This window comes from Neodiprion fabricii, chromosome 2 (genome assembly GCF_021155785.1).
Source record: "Neodiprion fabricii isolate iyNeoFabr1 chromosome 2, iyNeoFabr1.1, whole genome shotgun sequence".
Lineage (NCBI taxonomy): Eukaryota > Metazoa > Arthropoda > Insecta > Hymenoptera > Diprionidae > Neodiprion > Neodiprion fabricii.
Genome location: NC_060240.1, coordinates 8088048 through 8108613, shown reverse-complemented (window position 1 = coordinate 8108613; position 20566 = coordinate 8088048). Strand labels below are relative to the sequence as shown.

At 39.3% G+C, this 20566-nt stretch overlaps 5 protein-coding genes across 8 annotated transcripts in view; 2 read left to right on the top strand and 3 right to left on the bottom strand.

Annotated features, from left to right (window-relative positions):
• Positions 1 to 235: 235 nt before the first annotated feature.
• On the bottom strand, positions 236 to 3752 carry LOC124176198. The gene is made up of 3 exons (XM_046557142.1): positions 2886 to 3752; positions 1943 to 2150; positions 236 to 1522 (listed from the first exon to the last, which is right to left on the bottom strand). The coding sequence occupies exons 1-3, from the start codon at positions 3087 to 3089 to the stop codon at positions 1506 to 1508; spliced, it is 429 nt and encodes a 142-aa protein (XP_046413098.1). The 5' UTR covers positions 3090 to 3752; the 3' UTR covers positions 236 to 1505.
• A 357-nt stretch (positions 3753 to 4109) lies between these two features.
• LOC124176197 (splicing factor 3B subunit 4) lies at positions 4110 to 6040 on the bottom strand. Its single transcript, XM_046557141.1, has 4 exons — positions 5897 to 6040; positions 5521 to 5604; positions 5132 to 5406; positions 4110 to 5032 (listed from the first exon to the last, which is right to left on the bottom strand). The coding sequence occupies exons 1-4, from the start codon at positions 5928 to 5930 to the stop codon at positions 4181 to 4183; spliced, it is 1245 nt and encodes a 414-aa protein (XP_046413097.1). The 5' UTR covers positions 5931 to 6040; the 3' UTR covers positions 4110 to 4180.
• Positions 6041 to 6072: 32 nt separating this feature from the next.
• On the top strand, positions 6073 to 13624 carry LOC124176196 (testis-expressed protein 2). Of its 4 annotated transcripts, none has more exons than XM_046557137.1 (8): positions 6076 to 6192; positions 6731 to 6795; positions 7029 to 8265; positions 8395 to 8664; positions 8809 to 9004; positions 9094 to 9602; positions 9684 to 9756; positions 9873 to 13624. In XM_046557137.1, exons 2-8 carry the CDS (start codon positions 6744 to 6746, stop codon positions 10197 to 10199), a joined length of 2664 nt encoding a protein of 887 aa, XP_046413093.1. In that variant the 5' UTR covers positions 6076 to 6192; positions 6731 to 6743; the 3' UTR covers positions 10200 to 13624. The 4 variants fall into 4 exon arrangements, with proteins under 4 accessions (XP_046413096.1, XP_046413093.1, XP_046413095.1 ...); XM_046557136.1 differs by having other exon boundaries at positions 6094 to 6192; positions 6701 to 6795; XM_046557140.1 differs by lacking the exon at positions 6731 to 6795 and having other exon boundaries at positions 6073 to 6166.
• Positions 13625 to 14164: 540 nt separating this feature from the next.
• The window catches only part of LOC124176189 (rho GTPase-activating protein 44-like), a 79254-nt gene continuing 72852 nt past the window's right edge, over positions 14165 to 20566 (top strand). The window contains exon 1 of the mRNA XM_046557126.1: positions 14165 to 15103. The gene's annotated coding sequence lies outside the window, so the exon portion shown is untranslated. The remainder of the gene's footprint in view (positions 15104 to 20566) is intronic.
• Positions 15213 to 19666, bottom strand: LOC124176192 (meteorin-like protein). The gene is made up of 3 exons (XM_046557131.1): positions 18349 to 19666; positions 16303 to 16822; positions 15213 to 15999 (listed from the first exon to the last, which is right to left on the bottom strand). Exons 1-3 carry the CDS (start codon positions 18513 to 18515, stop codon positions 15790 to 15792), a joined length of 897 nt encoding a protein of 298 aa, XP_046413087.1. The 5' UTR covers positions 18516 to 19666; the 3' UTR covers positions 15213 to 15789.

The window sequence follows — 20566 nt, the reverse complement described above, 5'->3', positions numbered from 1 at the left end:
TGTTCTACATTATATTTCACGGTCAGCATGTGTCACCGCAGTATAATTCGCCATTGAACGTTTATAATGTCCGAGGATAATCAAATCAATCATCGCATCTCAATGAGTATTATGCAGAATTGAAATTCACACAACAGATTTTATCATCTGAATTTCCATACAAGGTCAGTGAATCATGTATTGTATTACATCATTTGCCCTTCAATCAAGGTGCGAAACATCATCGGCATTGTGCAGTTTTTCATTTGAAATATACATTTATTTGTCGTTTAATGCTTATGTACAAATAATTACAATTATTGTACTATTATTTGTATTGTTAATTACAAAAACACGGGTGCTATCGGGTGTTGATTAAAAAGAATACAATTTCTAGTTACTTGCTCAATTCGGTATTGCATCAATACATCGGTTGGCGAATTAAGTATTCCATAAATAATTAGCAACCGGGTCATAAACACGCGTGTGTTATTATTTGGTGCGCGAGTAGTTTGACATTTATTTAATTGTTTTTTGACGGCTGCTTTCTGCCTTTCGAAACATTAGAGCGAATGTATAACGAGCTGTAATTCGTAGGTTTTAAATACTATAACATCAACGTGCTGCAGTCGCAGATTGGTTCGAGACGATTAGTTATACGATAAATTATTACATGGCTAACGTAATGTCAATTAACATTTATATAGTTATATGCTATAAAGTGAGTAGACGTTATGCAACGCGTCCGATGCTTTTCCACGCCTTCTACTTATAAAACACTTGTACACTGTGTATCTATTATAGCTATATGTGTGAAAACTCAGCATTTTCCTCATACTTGATGGCTGTAGATATACTTAGTCATTCATACGCAGGCACTAATTATTCATATCTGTACTTGCACACACAATTTTATTTTCACTTTGTTTTTCTTCCATCATTTGGTCCCGTCAGCTGCAGGAATGTTGCGCCTAGTGAGTAAAATACTTATATTCGTAATTATCTACTTTCTAATAACGATCGCGGTCCAAGTGCATAATTTTTGTTAAAAAACGCAACTTCTCATAGGAGTATAAATATAAGGGATAAATTTATTGCAGATATATATTAGTAATAGTATACAGGTGTATTTTTATCATTCGTATTACACACACAGACACACGCACACACACGCATATTTACCTATTCCTTGTCTACTACACGCGGTGATGCATTAACGAACATACATTCGTTTCGCATGGGCGGAAAGATAGTGTATAATAATAGATTGAGTTGTGGGTAGTAGATGTGATTCAAAAAATCTTCGTTACTACTTCAGCAGCTGTAATAAATCTTTCATTCTCTTCACATCAAGTGCGCTGCAAGGACTCGTGTATGTAGGTATAATTGCGGCATAAATTTGTAATTGATTTTGGTAGAGCGCGATGAGTGCAACAGAAACAGTTGCGAAAGTTTTGCAGCAAATGTCATATGCTTGCACCATGTAATACATGGTAGTATGTATAGCTGCATTCCACGCGAAGAACTCAGGCGACGACTGGCGCTAAAAGAATTTCCATATGTTTTATAAATTTCTTCTTTCACATGTGAAACATATTGCTATCCGCTGTGTAGAAAGATTACAAGTACGCCACATTTGTATGCACATACTGATGGATATAAACAACTTGAAACTGAATTTATTTTGACTGGAGGAATTTTATTTTCTTGAAAAATAAGTACGTGTTTTCAAGACAAACAAATCGTTAGCTATGATTCGTTAAATTTTTTCGATGGAGTATAAATAGTACCTATTTAAATATACCGAGAGTTTTCTACGAAACTCAACGCTCAACGCCGGCGGATAGGCAACCAGGGCTACATTTTTCATTCCCACATATACAAGATGCAAGTTTGGTTGCCTATCTGCCGGCGTTGAACGGCGATTTCAACAGAAAAATACCACTAGAAGAAACCGACTTACTCATGTGTGTAAGACTCGCCCGCGGTGCAACAAGGACCATTTTTCTATGGGGGGAAAGGGTCTCCGGTGTTGCGATCACGTTGACGGATATCTGATTTGGACTGTTGGCGCCGTTTTGTCCGTCTCTTGACAGTGATCTTTGATTACTGAAGCCGAACGGAGCCGCGTGAAGATTGTGCCTGCAGCTACTGACGAGGTAGCTGCTTACCTGAAACAATTATTAATCGGCTGGCAATTCGATCTACGTTTTATAGGGATCCGGTGCTTGTTTATCCGTGTAGCGAGACACGGTGTGTCATGTATGTACATACGTACGGTAGTAAAATACTAGAGGTAAAGAGATACTTTCAACTTCCGGCGCGACTAAGACGCTCGTTTAATTGCCGGCGCCCCGCCAGGCGCTCAGCATGGTTCGTTCGTGTGCAATGCACAAGCTATGTGTAATAAAGTAATATAATTGACGTTTCTGGCTTTCTATTCCGACAGAAAACCCGGCTGAGATGTAAGCTCGATTTAACGCCTCGATATCACTGACCAAGCTGAGATGAGAAACGTAATTAACAGTTTCGGATGGAATACGTTTCGAATGATTGAATTTGCCTGTTGAAAGGTTTAAACTGTCATTTGAACTTATGGTCAAAGAAAAATAACAGCCATCGTAACTTCGGTTGATAGAAATTGATAATTCCTATGGTCATTGATGGAATAAATTTTTCTAGAATTTGTCACGCGGCTTTCATTCATCGGTTTAACATCGTCTCAAAAATTTTTCCACATTCAAGCGAGTTTGTAATTCTGGCGGGAAACTTTTTGTAATCCTTCCGATATGAATATCACTGACTCTCCGATGCTTGTGAAATGAATAATAAATTTTACAACCGTCATCAAGGTCGGTTCGTTGTATTAATAACTATATAATAATACAAAATAAACATTATCTTACCGATGTGAGCAGAAATAGAGCGAGCAAAGCGAGTCCGAGCCAAAAGTACCAGGCTTCCCAAAGCTGGCGAGTCGGTCTTCGCTGTACAAGGCAACATTGTGAGTTGCAGCAGTATTGCTTGTTGATTGTACAAAATATCGGACCACTGGCTGTGTAATTCTCACTACGCAGTCCGAAATTGCACTCGTATATCGGACGCGCCATTGTACGATTAAAATTACCTGCACTTACTTCAGACACGTTTGAGCAACATTGATACGGTCGTTTAATTTGTCACACAGAATTTTAAAATTAGCCACAAATTATTATACTCACTGATTGAGTCGTTTGCACAGTGATAATTTATATCCGTGTACTTCACTTGCCACCGTAAAAACATATTATTAAAATACGAAGCGATCCTGTTTGATGGATAAATTTGAACCCCGGTGCATTAGCAAAAGTTCGAATCACTGTGCATTTTGTTTTGCATATAACGAAAGTTCCCGTGATTAACGACAGTAATCACCGTGCGATTGATGGCTGCTGATTTTATGGGAGTTTGTCGTGTTTAACTGAGGTGTTCGAACTTGCGCAACGCGCTTTAAATAGGGATAATCACCTCACGGTCAAAGCTTTGCAAGTTCGATCACAAAAAAGATGATTATTTGGCTCAGAGTCAATGTGCAACAGATGAAACGATCGTTTACCACGTGCCTCGTAAAACTGAACAAATTTTTAACATACCAGTTACGAATTAAGTTTACGTCGCGGAAAAGGACATGGCTACGATGGTAGTCTAGACGGCACAAATGCGAAATAATCGATGCAACGAATGTCCCTCGTACAATTTACGCCAGGTACGTGCGGTCGATACTGACCAACTGACCGTACCAGGGTGCTAAGATAGTTCGAGCTGACTGTGGCGCATTTAAATCACTTGTTGCAAACGAACAATGTTGCACAGTTCAAATTTGTACGATTCTAACGAATAATCGGGATGGAGGAGTGAAGTGAATTGGGATTTTCGAGTTCTTCGTTCTCAGTGTTCAGTATCATGTTTGCCGAAATTAGTTTACCTGTCTGCAACAAATAATTAAAAAAAAAAAAAATATAATGCAAAAGCGTTGTGACATTTGACCGAAATCGTAGATTGGTGGAAAATGTTTAAAAATCTTAAATTTCTAAAGAGGCACGACTATGTAACATAACTTCTTTTCTCTCGATCCAGCAAAAATATTAATATAATACAGATTTACATTTTATTCAATCAAGTCAATCATTTATTATAAAACATTCAATTTATAAGTCCCAAATCAGTACTGTCCCGTTTCATGCGGAGGTGGTGGAGGTGGTGGGCCTCTCGGTGGGAATGGGGGCCTGAATTGCGGCGGCGGAGGGGGGGGTGGCCCCCCTTGTGAAGCAGGCGGAGGTGGTGGATGGCGCCACCCTGGAGGAGGTCTAGGCGGCGGTTGAAACTGTCCATACTGTGGTCCACCAGCACTGCCTGGGGGAGGCGGAGGAGGAAACTGGCCCTGTGGTCCCCAGTGTGGCGGAGGCGGCATCATGCGAGCAGCTTGCTGCTGCTGCGAGTTTGGTACAGGCATAGGAGGCAGAGGAGGTGGCATCCCTGGGGGAAGAGGGGGATGCGATTGGTGCATTCCTGACATCGGTGGTAACGGAGGAGGTGGAATGTTGGATGGAGGAAATCCTCCCGATGGTGGAGGAGGGACTGGAGGCGGGGGAGGGTGGTGATGGTGTCCCATCGGTGGCCCAGGAGTCGAGGGAGGCGGCGGGGGAGGAACGACCATTCCGTGATGATGGTGCATCATTCCGTGATGAGGATGATGCGGATGGTGCTGAACCTGGTGCGGCGGCATGTTGGGGTTCTGAGCCTGAGTCACTGGATTGAGAGGCGGTGCGTCCGCGAACAATTGATGCGGCCTGTCTGCTTGGCTTAGCGGATTTTGAGCTGCGAGTAGACGCTCTGCCGCGCTTCCGTGACGCTCGCCCTTCGCGTCTCGCTTAAAGGCATAGGATACGGAGATTGGACGGTTGCACAAGTACTGACCATTCATCGCCTCAATGCTAGCGTCTGATGCGTCAAATGATGCGAAATTTATAAAGGCAAACCCCTTTGAATTTCCTGTTTCTGGATCTCGCATTATCTGAAATATGGGTAATGCGTAGCATTAATTATTCACGTTTCTTTTCGATATATGAGACGCAACAGCTAATTACTCATAATTGAAAGTGACTTAACCTACCTTAGGTGTTTGGAGAATAACACCAAATGCACTAAACGTATCGTAGAGTAATTTTTCATCTACTTCTGGATCCAAGTTTCCAATAAAAATGTTTGCTCCTACGTCCAAATTCTTCTGATGGGCGCTAGCTTTGTTTACTCTTATTGGTTTCCCGTACAGCTTGATCATGTTCATAATTTTGATCGCGTAATCTGCATCCTCCTCCCCCATAAATTCGACAAACCCATATCCCTGGTGCATTTGAGTCACTCTATCTTTTGGCATATGAACGTTAACTGAAACAGAAAGTTAGTTTTGAATAGCTAAGCATGAGACATAATTTAATGAAAATGATTCAGGTTTTTCTTATAATTTAATAGAAGAAAAAGACAATAGCAAACTTTTCTTACCGACGGGGCCAGATTGTACGAAGAGTTCCCACATGAGAGACTCCGTAACTTTGTCGTCAAGACCACCAACATAGATTGTAGCATCTGGAAATACGTCATATTCAGGTTATTTATTAATCACAATTGACTCAAGAAATAATTATGCGCGACAATGAAGTAAAAATTAGGATTCCAGGCAACGTTCTTTCAAAAGTACTTCTAGCTACGAGATAACATAACCTAACATAACCTAAATCGTGAATTGTTCATAACAGAAAATGTTGAGTTAAAGATGCGCAATTGAAAACTTATCCGCGATGTTTGTGATATGTAAGAAATAGGTCTTTAAAACGACAATTGTTAATCTCCATTAATTTTCTTAAACATTATGAATTACCTTGATTTCTTTCGGCGATCGGACCGGCCGCCATCTTTCAAGCAACTCGTACGATTGACGTTACGATGTACTTGGTTGCTTAACTCGGCGTCGCTGTCTAGCTATGAAGTGAGCCAAAAATCGAGAGGCTATGATTGTCATTCGACAATCGATTTAAATGATTAAGTTTGTCGAAGCTTCGTCATTCCGACGTGTGACACGTGTGTGTATGGTGTGCGACGATGTGCGGTAGTAAACAGATATGATGTGAAATCTGCGCTATATCGCGAAGTAAATTGATTATTTTTCGCATAAAGGTAACTAACCGCGCGGAGAACTCCGACCAAACATTGCGTGATTGTAGGTGTAACTAATAGCATGACTCTGTTTTACGTTTGCCGAATAAATATGCCCAACGGGTAGGAATGCAAGTTCTTTATATTTCCAGTGGTGTAATATCTCTAATACGGAATAAAGTAAAAAATAAGAAATAGTCGGCTGTGCGTAGCGGGGAATCACAAGCTGTCTGCGCTTGTGAATGTGAAGTATAAAAATCCACCGGTACGACAAAATACGCACTTCATAAATACTGCGTCGTTATAGTTTTTCATTAGAGTTTTCGATTATTGACACTTGTTTACCGCGAATATGCTGGAGCCAGTTTTAAAGTACGTTTATTACGCTGTTGCGGCAAGTTTCTGGAACACTTAACGCAATCCTTTGCAGTTGCTCGCGACACTTGCATCTGACAAGTGATAAGTAAAGAGAGAAGAAAATAAAATCGAAATTTTTGGGTTTGACACGAAACCGCTCGCTTGTTTTTAGCTTTACAACTATTGTCTGACCGCTTTTTAGTGGCTGTGGAAAAATGAGTTCCAAACCAACTACCCCTGGAAAGGTTACCCTGGGTATGCTGAAGGGTGAGATTCAATGTATTTGTCTGTTGAGACTAATTTTTATTCCGCTCTCTATTGCCTCTTGCAATGTTTATCAAATCTTTGGTACTTAATTCCTAGCATGACCAGCATTCGGTGTTTTATTTTCCACAACCCAGCCTCTACATACTTATTTTATTTGTGAACTAATGTAGCAATTACAATTTGTGCCAGCAGCGTGACGACAATATGGTAGCTAATTGTTTTTGTTAAAACAGGTAAACCGATAATGACCTCGGTGCCAGTGATCCGGTATCATGCCAGTGACGATGAACTTGAGGAGCTTTACCCAAGCACAGATGACGACGAGTTGTACACTCCGGAGTCTGAGCACCCATCGACAAAATCTAGTCCATGTAAAACTAGTCGGAATAGATCTGAGGATGAATTGGGAGAAGGCACTAGTCTGGGCAGGCGATCGGCAAGCGTCGATGGAAATTTGTCAGAAGGCACGCCACCCACCGATCCATGGAAGATGTTATCCGAAATCAAGGGGAAGATAACAAAAACTTTTGAGGAAAAAATTTCTGAGATTAAAAGCGAGAGGAAAAAGAAAAAACGCAGAAGCAAAGATAATTCTAGTGTTAGTGATTCCGAAGACTTGGCTGACATCACCCCAACTGAAGATAATCTTTCGGAACAACAGGAACTGGAGTCTTCATCCCCTGTAAAATTCAGTAAAAATCGTTCCGCCAGATTCACAGGATTCTATAACATTAAGACTGGTCTGAAGACAAAAAATTCTGAAGAGGATAGTGTTGAGAGTGGAGTAGAGGCTGCGGAGCTCGCCGAGGACGATTTGTTATCAAAATCTAATGTGGATGACAAAAATTTACAAGCTCAACGAAGCTCGGATGGTAATAAAACATTACAAACACCTCTGATCAGACTACCTTTGAATGCTATTGAGAAGCTTATTCCACAGCGAGTAAAGTCCGAACCTGCATTGACTCAACTTTTTAAGAAAATAATTTATCAGCTTATCAGCGTTCCCATAATACTTCTCGGCGCGTATCACGTTATTCCTTTGCCTGAATACATTGTTGGTCTCATTGCTGGAATATTTGTTACAATCACGATTCAAAGAGCGCTAGCTCTAGTAACTCAGACTTTAATGACACCTCAGAAGATTGAAGACGTCAGAAGCGGCGACGAGCAGGTCTCTGTTTTGGAAATACCTGCAGCAGAGGAGCATGTCGTTTTGGATCGATTTGAAGGGTGGCTAAATCAGCTGCCATACAGCTACGATCCTGACAATTACCACGTTGCTAGAACAGTTTCAGTTTACTTCAGATTAGAAGGAGGCAGCTTAAAGGTGATGGAAACTAAGACGCGAATACCAAAACGTGAAGTTTGGGACGAGCCAAAACAAAACGTTAGATACATTTGGAAGAAAGTCTACACGCTTGCTAATGCCACAATTAAACTACTTCCGGAAGGGCTGATAAGAAGAAGGTAACTTATCACAGCTGTGCCTATACAATCTCTGGTATTGTTTACTTTTTAATGTGAACCCTCTAATTTATCTTATTTCTTCTTCTCCGCACAGCTTAGAATATGAAATATGATGTTTCGTTGTTACAGGAGGTGGAGTAAAAAGTATCCAATCTGCATAACATTCGGTAAGGATGCTTTAATTGAGAGTTCTTCTTTAAATGAGACATCTGAGGATGAGATTCTTCAAAAAATTGGCGTTGATGAAGATGGCACCATTCATGAAGAGGATGAGACTGATGAAGATCTGTCTAAGGATTCAAAAGAAGCTAAAGATGTTTTTGAAGATTGCACCGACGAGAGTGGTCAGAGATCAAAGATGTACATTTTTGCACGAACAGACAGACAGAAGGAAGATTGGTAACTCTCATCAATCTTTTATAATTGAATCGTTTTGTTTAACTACCTGTTATCGACGTGTGCATCATTCAATGCAATTCGTTTGATTCCTTATGTCATTCGTTCACTAAATATTACAACTGGTTTTCACTGCATTGTCAATAGGTTTAGACGACTGAACGATGCTGTCAATACAGCTAACAAGCGTGGCTCAGTAAGTTCTATAAATGAGATAATCCTGGCAACAACATCGCCGCCTGTACAAGGCAACAACGAGAGTAAGAATTCTGTCACTACAATTGGATCTTCAGAAATTCCTAACGAACTGAGTTACAGTGCTTATATGGCGATGTACACAGCGGTAAGAAGAACATAACAGATTTTAATTTTTTTTCAGTCATATTTCGTATATTCATGCCTTCTTTTACAAGTGTTGCCATTCTATTTTAGATGACTGCTAGTGCGTCATCCGATTCTGAGAATAGAGAGAAGAGTAACATTACTTGGATGAATGCTCTTGTTGGTAGAATCCTATATGATATGCACAAATGTCCAGAAACTATAAGTTTGATTCAAGATAAAATTCAGCGTAAAATGTCAAACATAAAGTTGCCCTACTTTATGGAAAGTCTTCTCGTGTCAGAGTTAGTAATAGGCCAGGGCGCACCTGTGATACACAAAGCTTCTCAGCCTGTACTGGATCAACGCGGTCTTTGGCTTAATCTAGATATATCTTACGAAGGTTGTCTTACGATGACAACAGAGACGAAGGTCAATCTCATGAAACTCACAAGAGCGGGTTCGATTTCTGGTAATGCCAGCGACATGCCAGGAACCGATAAGCCAAAACCGGCTCGATCCCCCATGTTTGATAGTGACGTAGAAGACAGTCCAGAGACATCTACCGAAGAAGAAGATAATTCAAATGTCACTGTGCCCAACACAGCTCGAGATTCAACGTTAGTTGAACATTTATTTACGAGCACCGGAGATGTTATCTTATTGTTATTTGATGTCACTTTATTTTTGTGAAATTACAGGCCACCTCAATCGTCCGGTAGAAGGTTCCTGAATATGGTGGATAAGCTAGCCGCCAACAAATATTTTCAGCACGTGAGTTGACAATATTGGTTTACAAATTCTATTAAATAATGTATTCGACGCTCGATAATTGAGAAATTGATACGAAATTTGAATCGGTAGCTAAGCGTCTCATATGTCTGTTACAGGCGACAGAGATACGCTATATACGACGTGCAATGGAGGGATTTTCTAATAAAGAGATTCGACTGATGGTCACAGTGTCCAGTATAGAGGGATGCCTCGTTTTGAATATACCGCCGCCACCTTCGGATAGATTATGGTATGGCTTTCGAACAGTTCCAAAAATAAGTTTAACTGCAAAACCAGCGTTAGGTGAGAAGCCGGTCAATCTGACTTACATAACGAGTCTTATTGAGAACAAATTACTGAGGGAATTTGAGAAGCTCGTAGTTCTTCCTAACATGGATGATCTAGTGATATCTCTGTGTCCCAATTATCCGTACGTCTTCTAATGTATTCATGAAAGATGTGTGTGAGAACTTGAAATTCGCGAGTATTGCAAAGAATCTAGGTAAATATTACTGTAAATATTGAAAGATTTTTGAGTAGCTGTCTACGCGAACAGAGATGGGAGGAAAGGGAATCACTAAAAGAACCGTTTCAACGAATGAATTTGAATTTTTATTGAAAAGTTTTCAAAATAATCCTCGCACTAACAAGTGAACGTAAGTGCTACGTGTAAAGTTTTATATACAATGCCTATTCTAATTATATTTTTCTCATCATTTGAAAACACATATACGAACTTTTTTCACATAATTCAATTTTCTAGCTTTAAGGTGCTCTTTGAATTTTCAACGAAAAGTTTTCAGCATTACCTAATTGGTAAAGCGAGACGTTTTATACCTCAGATTTAAGCAAAAACTTTCATTAAAAATTTCCTTTATTCTTCTGCTCGATACAGTATTGTGTTAAAAAGTATACGCTAACACATGTCTTTCAACATGTAGCGTGAGATTGATTATAGGAATTGAAGGTAAACTTTGATACGATGCAATGCATGTAAACACCTTATTCATAATTGCGTTAGACCATCGCTTGATTTTCTTGTTTGAAATTTCACCATTTTCCTTATTCCCCTTCCACCAGATATGCTTCGTCTATGAATTTAGGTATTTATGAATGAATTTATTGAATTTAGAAGATGCATCTCGTAAGCTCTACATGTAGAGAAAGATAATGACAAAGCAAACAAAGACAGTTTCGGATTTAGTACATCTATGGCAGAATGCGATTATTGATGTGATTATTTTGATTTATAGGAGCTGTAGTGATCGCATGGTACTAGGGTAAATAATGTAGATCAAGCCTTTGACTTACTACATTGAAAGCGTCTGCTGTATGGATTGTAGTTTATTCAGTTATTGGTTTCTGCTGAAAGCGATATTTAGTGATTTAACCAATTCAAATTGGCTGTTTCCAAATAATTTTAAGAGATTCGGTGGTTTTCCAAACAAATATTGAAAATGAGCTGTTACATTGATTTTCTCGATTGACTGAGTAGAAAGTTATTGTTATTAACATTCTTTTATATCGATTTAGCAATTTTCATCTTGTCAACATACATATTGCATATCTTATCCTTTTTTCTCGGTAGTTTGACAAACACGTGATTAACTAACGCTGGGTTCGATACGAGTGTTCAGAATATAGCTGAAAACGTAACGATGAATAAGCAGGGTTACAGTTAGCAACAGTATTTGCACAGTATATTTACATACCGTTATGTAAATATCAAGAGGTTTGCGAGTTAAGTTTCGTAAATTACAAGGTAGATTGAAGTTGATAAGATTTTGAGCATTACAGAATTGACATTATTGGATCTTGTCGACAGTGGTGTATTACAACGACTTTCTCTTCATTTAGGCGCAAGAAACGAATAATCTACTTTCAAAATCCTTTTTTTAATCCTTCGTCAATCACTGAGTGGTAATATTCTCCATTTGTCAAACTGATATAATATGTGTTGAATTATTCTCCGTTTACTTATTTGCATATTCTACTCTGTTTGACTTTATTTTCAGTACTATCTTAGTCACTGTTTCATTGTATTGATTCGAAAATTCACTTGGTTTGTGCGGAAACATTTGCTAAAAAAAATCACGTGTCTTCTCGTGGGTACTACTTTTTGTTCATTTATGTATACTAATTATTCAGTAATAATATGTGATAACTTCTTGTCTTCAAAGGGTCGTGAAATTTTCAAAATACCAAATATTTATGTATATGTATGAAAAATACTAGTGATTTATTTCGAAGTATATAAATTTATACTCTCTGAACGTTACTCGGGATAAATTTATTTTCCTTACGAAATTAATGGGCGTAATGATTGAAAGATGCCAAAGCTTAAAATTTTCGGGTGACAAGCAACGGAAGATTGATGTACAAAAATCTCTAAAATGAAAAATACAAAAGGAACAAAAAACAAATTTCGATAGATTTGTTTTGGTAAATTTATGTATCATTGGTTTTTTGATTGAAACTGTTCCCTTGACACGTATTTACCCTATATCTAATTAACTTTGCAGAAATTAGTCCAGAAAGCAATTCTGGTTGTCTTATTATACTACTTATATAAATATATATATTAATATATTTTTCGGCACACCTTTACACAATGTATTATGACGAATATAAAATTTAAGTTTAAATATTTTTGTACTCATCGAAAACGAAATAAGAAAACCGAAAGAAAATATTTAAATAATCAGTCAGATCATTGTTTTGTCGACTTATCGTTCTGTTTGAAGTTACATGCTATCAAGAGTTTTTAACTTCCAATTCCCATTTACGTGGTCCAACTGATAAAAAGAACATTAATTTCTGATGGTGATAATTCTTCATATCTAGGTAATTTGCGTTTGTGATAAGTTCTTTCTTTCTGTTTCAACGTTATTCCCCACTCTTTTTTTGCTGTTACTGCCGCTCGAGTTCCGATCCATTGATGAATATTTACTTTAATAGAAATGCTATCAAATATAGATATCTTCAGCGGCGAATAAATTTTATCTTGCCTCTTTGTCCTTGCCGAGTCATCATTCCCTTATTATTTCTCATATCTATCGCTTACTTTCAAATTAAGTCTGCCTTTTGAGCGATACTGGTTGTGGGAATGAGGTGCTCATTTGGATGTTGACAAATCTATAATGTTATTATAATTGAATTAATGGACGTCAATAAGGTCCGCCCATTTTTTCAAATTTCGTATCCAAATTCTTGCTCAGTATAAACCGAGAATAGAAAATCTGTCGTGAAATCGGTAGTTAGCTATGGCGATAAATTTTCATCTATTAAAAACAGACGATTGGAGTATGGATTGATTGGGAAAATTAATTATACCGATTTACAGGTGATTCTACTGTAAATTTGCTTTCTTCTATAATCAACTCAACATTCCAAATTCATTTATGTATATCTAGGTTGCATTTTTTGGAACTTATTTTGGAATAATTGACTTACGTTATTTATAACGGGTTTGTGGTATAGTCTCCAGATAAAAATTTCAAAGCTTAAACTGCTAATATTCACGTATATCTTTACTAATTTTGTATAATTCTACGTATAATATTAATTCGTATAGCCGCCGTCCGTTAATAATTACGGAATTCAAATTTCAAGTGTGACTTTTTATCTGGATTATTCAGGTAGTCGCTGATTTTGTAATAGGTAAATATGTATTATTGATGAACAATATAAAATCGTTGTTTGTTTAACGGATATACGTGAATGTAATTGGCTTTTCTGTACGTGTTTTCAGTCTGGTGTTTTCCATGTAATTTGTTACGAAATAAAGTGTTATATATATTTGTTGAACGAAATATGGTCAATTATACTTGCACATATGTTCTGTACATTTATATATGAACATCCGAAATTCCAACTCATGTAATTTCAGTAACCTATTTTTTTCCTTTTCAATGCTTTAATTTCTCATTCGCCAAATATGAGCTGAGTTTGAACTTTGCGCCAGTTTCTGAAAAGCAACATCACGAAGTCGAGTCACCCACAATTCCCTAGTTTCGTCGTAGAATTTTTTATCGTCACGTCGGTATGAATTGAAACTGCCGTAGTTTTTTTAGAAATAAATTTCTAATTGAAGCATCAAATAATTATTTCGTGTCTACATTACGCAATGTATTTGCAATAGCTTGATATAACAACGTAACCTCTTTTTGAAATACAGACATCCATTCGGGTCGTAAAGAAAATTAGCTCAACTGGTCAAATATCGGCAATCTCTACAGAATTGCACTTGCGCAATGTTATTCTAAAAACTTCCTTCCTTACCATCCAGAGCAACAACAGTTACGTTCGCATCACAATTAAGAGATGGCGCTGCGATATGTTTAGAGAAAATTGCGACCGAGATCTACACCTCTGTCGAATACAGCTCTGGTTGTTAGACGATATGACGATCAAAACCTTTCCTAGAAACGATTACTTAAAACAGTGTCTTTGCACGTGTGCTTGTGTAAATTAATGTGCGAAGGAGCAACCGACGCCCGTAGTGGAACCGTAGCGAATATGAATACAAGCAGGTTTGATCGTCCGAACAATTAACTTTCGATGTCGAGTGACATGTGTAATTAATTAAATAATTGTTATGGTATCTGCGGTGATTTAATTCCTCGTTGTGTCGTGCAATTTTCATTCCAAATAAAATCAACAATGTCTACGTGACTCGAAAGCGACGATTCGAATCGATCTTGGCATTAGGTATAATATACAAGTTTGTCACCGGGAAGGCGGTTTGATCCGCAGATCAAACCGGCAAAAAGTGTTTCTCACCGTACAAGGCGATGCACGTGATTCACGAAGCTTGTGCTCGCGAGCTTTGAGAGTTCGCAGTTAAACGGCAAAAGAAAACAAAAACAAAAAAGGAAGACTGGATATTTATCGAGGGGTAAATAAAACCGATCCGCGTATCTACGTGACGACCTCTCGGAATTTAGATGAGACGCGTCCTCTTCTCGGTTCCAACCGCGCTTCTTGCCCGTTGTTTAGCTCGGTTCAAACTTTTTTACCCGGGCCCGTCACTTCGACGTCTCCGAGAAAATATTCAATTTGCCGTAGTACCGCATGCCTTTATACAGCTTATACGTCCTTGAAAATTAACTTCGTCGCCGATCGGCTTAAATAATAATTTGCAGCGCATAGCTGCGAGCCCCATGTTTCTTTTTTCTCTCTTCCTCTCTGTGTACCATATAACCCCAAGGAATATATACGATGTACGGAAAATAAACACAGTTGCAGTGCGCAGTAAAGTAAATTACTGAAAACATTATGGTGAACTTTATGGTGGGCCGGAGTGAAATATATTATGTGCCAATACTTCATCAAATTCGAGATGTGGGTGAGTTTGAATAAAATTTTTTGACTTTTAAATACCTATGATGATGAGAACGATGATATTAATAATAATAATAATAACAATGATAATGATAGAACATGGATTTTCGCATGAACAATTTAGTTTTTTATTCGTTGTTTTTACACATTAAATAAAACTGATATAGATTTACTTTATCCGTTGTTTTCTGTTTTTTTTTTGTTCGTTTTGATAAACCTCTAATAATACAATAATATCACAGTTCAGAGATCGATCGCTTAATACAACAAAGTACAATCGTGGTATGTACAACCCAATATACAATACACATACATACATATACATAAATCTATGTACACTATTTGTTTTTTCTCTATAGTCGTTTTTTCATTTTCCTATACTTTTTACATCGATACATTACACGCATTATATTTAAAATAAAAATAGTAGATCACTTTATCAATTCAAAACTGTATAATCCTGATCACTGATATCTAAACATATGCGTAATCGCAGATTAAGAATCACATATTATTACAGGCACAATTCGCCTGATTATATAATATAACACGAACCGCGAAATAGTTTTAAATAAATCGAGTCTCTCATCTTTTATATCGATGGTATGCTTGTTACGTACAGTACCAACTACACAAAAATTCACCATATTCGCAAAATTATTCGTCCATATTAAAAATATACCGTGGATATTAGCTCTTTAACACGCAAGGAGCGGACTGCAGCTCTCTGACTGCCTCTGCCCAGGCTTCCAACCTCGGTGCACAAACCAAGGTCAGATCTCCCAGCCTTTTCTTTGCCATTATCACAAATTCTCCTTCGCCATGACGCGCGTCGCACAAACTAGGGACTCGTATTCGGACCTCCTTGCGATAAATGTCACCGGTGTCCACTTCGTTGTCCTGTAACAAGTATAATCGTAAAATTAATCCATGTTTATATGCATGAGAAAGATTACATAGCAGGTACAATAATATCGCGAAAATATCGTGTCTGTACGAAGTCGTCAACAACGATTGAAACGACCGAAACACTTGCGGATCAAATCCACCGCAGTATTCTTTTTAAATTTTATGCTGCCAGTTTTTTATTTTTTTTTTGTGCTATCACTAGTTGACCTTAATTTTTGAAATCATCGTTTAAGCGATTGATTTACCCCTCTTTTAGCTGTCTCTAATATCAAAGAAAAAATCCATCGTACTTACGTCGGCTAATTCGTCGACGCGTCGGAGCATCTTTGTCACCCTGAGAACGAGCTCGGCGGCGTCGATTTCGGGTCGTTTTTCGACGGCCCTGACGGTCCCCCTGGCGACGAGGTCGCTCTGGCAATACGCCTCGGATAGTTCCTCCTTCGAGCAGGGTCTGCACTCTCCCTCGTCGTCGACGAGGTGGGAGAACTCGAGGTCGTACTGGAGCTTCACCCGGGTTCGTCCGACGGTAGGCGGCTCGTCGGCCTCGACGTAGAGGGCGGCCACCGGTCCTCGGGAATGGAAACAACGGTGCAAAGCCTCGTGCTTTCCGTCACTCGGGTTGTAGACAGGCCTCAGGGTGCCCTTCGCCTCCAGGTAGACTCGCGCCGGTCCCGAGACTTTCACGCAACCCCGGAAACTTCGGCCTCCGCCACCTTGCAACACTATGCGAAGCGCTCCTCGCGGATAGCGCCAGGACACCGCGCCTCTCGAACATCGAAGATAAACTGGACGGACTCCTCGACCCCCGCCTCCACTGTTGGAAATAAATTTGACGATTAATAATCCCGAACTCGGAGGAATTTCAAAGCGCCAGTAATCGCTTTTCGAACACACGAGATGTAGCGACATCTCCGTAAGTTCCCGGTTTTCGGGCTGTCGGGGAAAAGCACTTATCCGAACCTGGTATATCGATCCTTATCCGCTGGATCAATTTTCGTCGATCGTCTGACTTATTCAATGCAAATACACCAGCCTCTGTACAAGTACCCGATTTTGGGGCTGAAAGTGTATACCCCAGGCTCTTAAACTCCGTAGCCGTACTGAATTTAGTGCTATCTCGAAAATATCTGTGACAACGCATGGAGAATAAACGTCGTGGTCATTCGTAACCTAGGATGTCGAAGTATTTGGAAAATATTGCTTCAATTATTTCTCATATGTTTCACGTCTATATAATCCGCCTCTGACCAACGAATATATCCAAGATCAAGAAAATGTACGAGTCTCATTCGTATAATACCTATAATAAATGTACCTTCGTATATATTATATACGCATATAGATGTATACATATATATATATATATATATATATTGAATATATAATATAATTTACTTCACGCGTGGCTTGTATATGATTTGTAATAAGTAGGAAAGAAAAATCTTGCTTCAAAACATAACCAGTTGTACGGCTTTATACAAAACCGGTTTCGCCTCATGCGACAAGGGAAACACCCCGTTCTCATTATCATTATACATCCATATATACATATATATATATACGGTATGCATGTATGTATAATGCATATTACACCTTTGGCGCTTTGGGAATAAATACAAGCCGAAGAAGGTGGCAGTTAGATACAGGATGTGGCTATATTAAAAACTCGATGTCGCGCGTAGCGTATCAGTCTGAAATCGGGCGAAAATTTCACGCGGTTTGTTATTAGATCTTCGTAAATTCTGTAATCGATGATCGTGTAAATGGACAGGTTATTATTACACACCTAGGCCTTATATAATTCTATACGTATCGTATGCCGGGGTAAATATTGACGGTTAGACGAACAGAGATGTCTAGTTATACTCTTTCCCTGACACGTGAATCAACACAGAATCATACGATTGAATGAAGAATTTATATTCACGTTTACAAAACTCCACTAGACTCGATTGACGGTCAAAGATTCTAAATTTCACAATATTTAAACCTGTTTCGAAACCTGTTACGCTCTATAACGCGTTGCGAATGTCAAACGATTCTGTATCGTCACATGACTCAAGTAAATTAGATAATATTGTCCAGAAGTGTCGTGAAATTGAAAAAGGAATTGTATTTTTAACGTGCAGTATTTCGAATTCTTTGATTTGAAACGATTTGTCCACCGGGTAGAAAAATGTTTTCTATTCCGTGTCGTACTTGCAAAATTTTACAAAAGAAACGATTTTTTACCGCTAATAGTAATGGAGCTGGTTATAAAAATTGAAGCAAGTACTGTCCAAGGAGAGAACCATTGCAGTTCAAGAGCACCTGCATATTAGCCGAAATGATAAAACTGACCTTCCGACCCAGTCGCATTGGTCAGCGGGAGGAGCAGCTGCTGCAGGATGCAAATGTGTTGCGGCTGGAGCAGCATTGACCGCGGTTTGACGAAAATGTAGTAACAAAAATCCAGCAGCAGCGAATACGAAGGCGTAAGATGGCCACCTCGGCTCGGACCTTATCATCTTTCGACGAACTTTCGCCTCCTCTTAATGATATTCTTCACCAACTTCGCCACTGTCGTTTCTTGAATTGTCCTAATAATTTCTCCGACATGTACGAGGATGAACTTGGAATCGAATGGTATTCTCTTTGCCCGATTACTGTTAATCAGCTATTATAAAACACACCGTCGGGATATTTCACACTTCCCGCACTTCGGCAAACTTCTACAATGTCACACTGTTCGCAGTTCATTGACGATCATTCGTTGTTTGTTATCAGTGGTTAAAATCGGAGTATCTACCGTTGCATTTACCAGTTCATCATCGTCAGCTTTGTGCTTCTTCTTGTTTTGGGACTTTGTATTACTCGAAACGTACGTGTGATCGATTTAAACCGTACCGCGTCACTGTATCCATGAAATCACAATCAAACACCGAAGTGACACGAAGCAGAGCTTTTCTCTTACGCTTTATAAGGCGATGATCGGCTTTGTTTCGTTGTATTATCAGTCAGCGTTTTCTGTACTTGGACTATCATCGGTAACGCGCAGTCTTCATCTGATCCACTCCAATCGTGAATATAATCCTTTTGTAGCAAGGTAAGCACATTCGCTGTCAACCTTCTCGAACAAGGCCGGTATAAAAATCCAAACGGTAAAACACAATACACGTTGGTATTGATCCTGGATTTAGGGATGGAGAACGATCCCCTTTCGTAATGTTAAAAGGACGTCGTCGTCGTTGTCGGTGAAAATTGTACGGAAATCACCTCAGGCATAGTTTTATTCATATTAAATCCGCATTTGCTTATTCGTACTATAGTTGGTATTATTATACCGAGACACACTTGCAAATGTACAGACAAAAGCAACGTTACACTGGCAAAGTGTGATTTTCTCTTTATATTGTTTGCTATTTTTCTTCTTTTTTATTTTTATTTCAAGAAGGACGGCGGAAAACTTTTTCAGTAGGTGACGTTTGCTTTATATTCCAACTATTTACGTAGAAAAAAAAGGAACCAACGAGTTCACTTCAACGATGTTATTGTCCTTTGATTTGTTTCGAAAGGAGAAACCGTGCAGAGGAGAAGACTTTTGGTCGTCTTCCGTCGACATGACTATCCCTGTTTGAAAGTCGAGCGGGAACTGTCGCTGAAACCACCGACAACTACTGCCTCGTTCTCCAGCCTGCTTCTGCCCCCTTCGTTCGTCTCTCAGATCTTTTGGTGGGGGGTCAAAAACAAGATGAGGGACGCGGGGGACCCGAAGGGGCACTTGAACGCGGTGCTGTACACACGCCATCTACCGTGTCTGAAACACGCACACACGCGACACACGTGCCGTAGCGACGGGTAAGAATGTACGCACAATTTCTGCTCAAGGATCTCGAAATTCGAAAGGAAAGAGGACGTCTTCGGCCTGGGTACGCAGGATGCGTAGTTGGAAAATTTTCGTCAAAGCTTGAGTGGAAGAGATAAGAATGATGAAAATTGTCGAAAATCTGGTAACATGAGAATACCTTTCTTCTAAATTCGAATATTTTGCTGTATTGAACTAGTAACACTTCTGAAAGCATTCCACTGCCAAAGAAATGTCGTATGAAAGAAAGAGCATACGTTGATCATGGATTTTCGAAGTTGAAAGACTCGGCTTGAATAAATGCTAATTCTGTACAGAATTTCGGCGCAAACGAACACGACGTACCACGAGGATAGCTTGTGGTGATCATCCGAACTCTGAAAGAACAATCGGTTGACTTTTGTCGATCTGTTCTTGGGACTTTTGGCGGGCCTTGAGGTTTCATCGGCTGGCTGCCGGCTCGAACCCATCGCTAGTCGTAGATCAGCCTCCCACACCAGCAAAGAGCGAGGGAGGTATCGAGGGCTAGCAAGCAAGCCAGCCAGAGGAAAGGAGCGAGAGCAGCAACAAGTTGCCCGGAGGCAACCTGTCCGTGTGTATCACGCAGAGCAGACCGTAGAGTCTGCCTTCGAGGCACACGCATAATGCATTCACGTATGCTCGTATGCCATACATGCAGCAGCAGAGAAGAGAAGAGAAGAGGTGGAGGTGGAG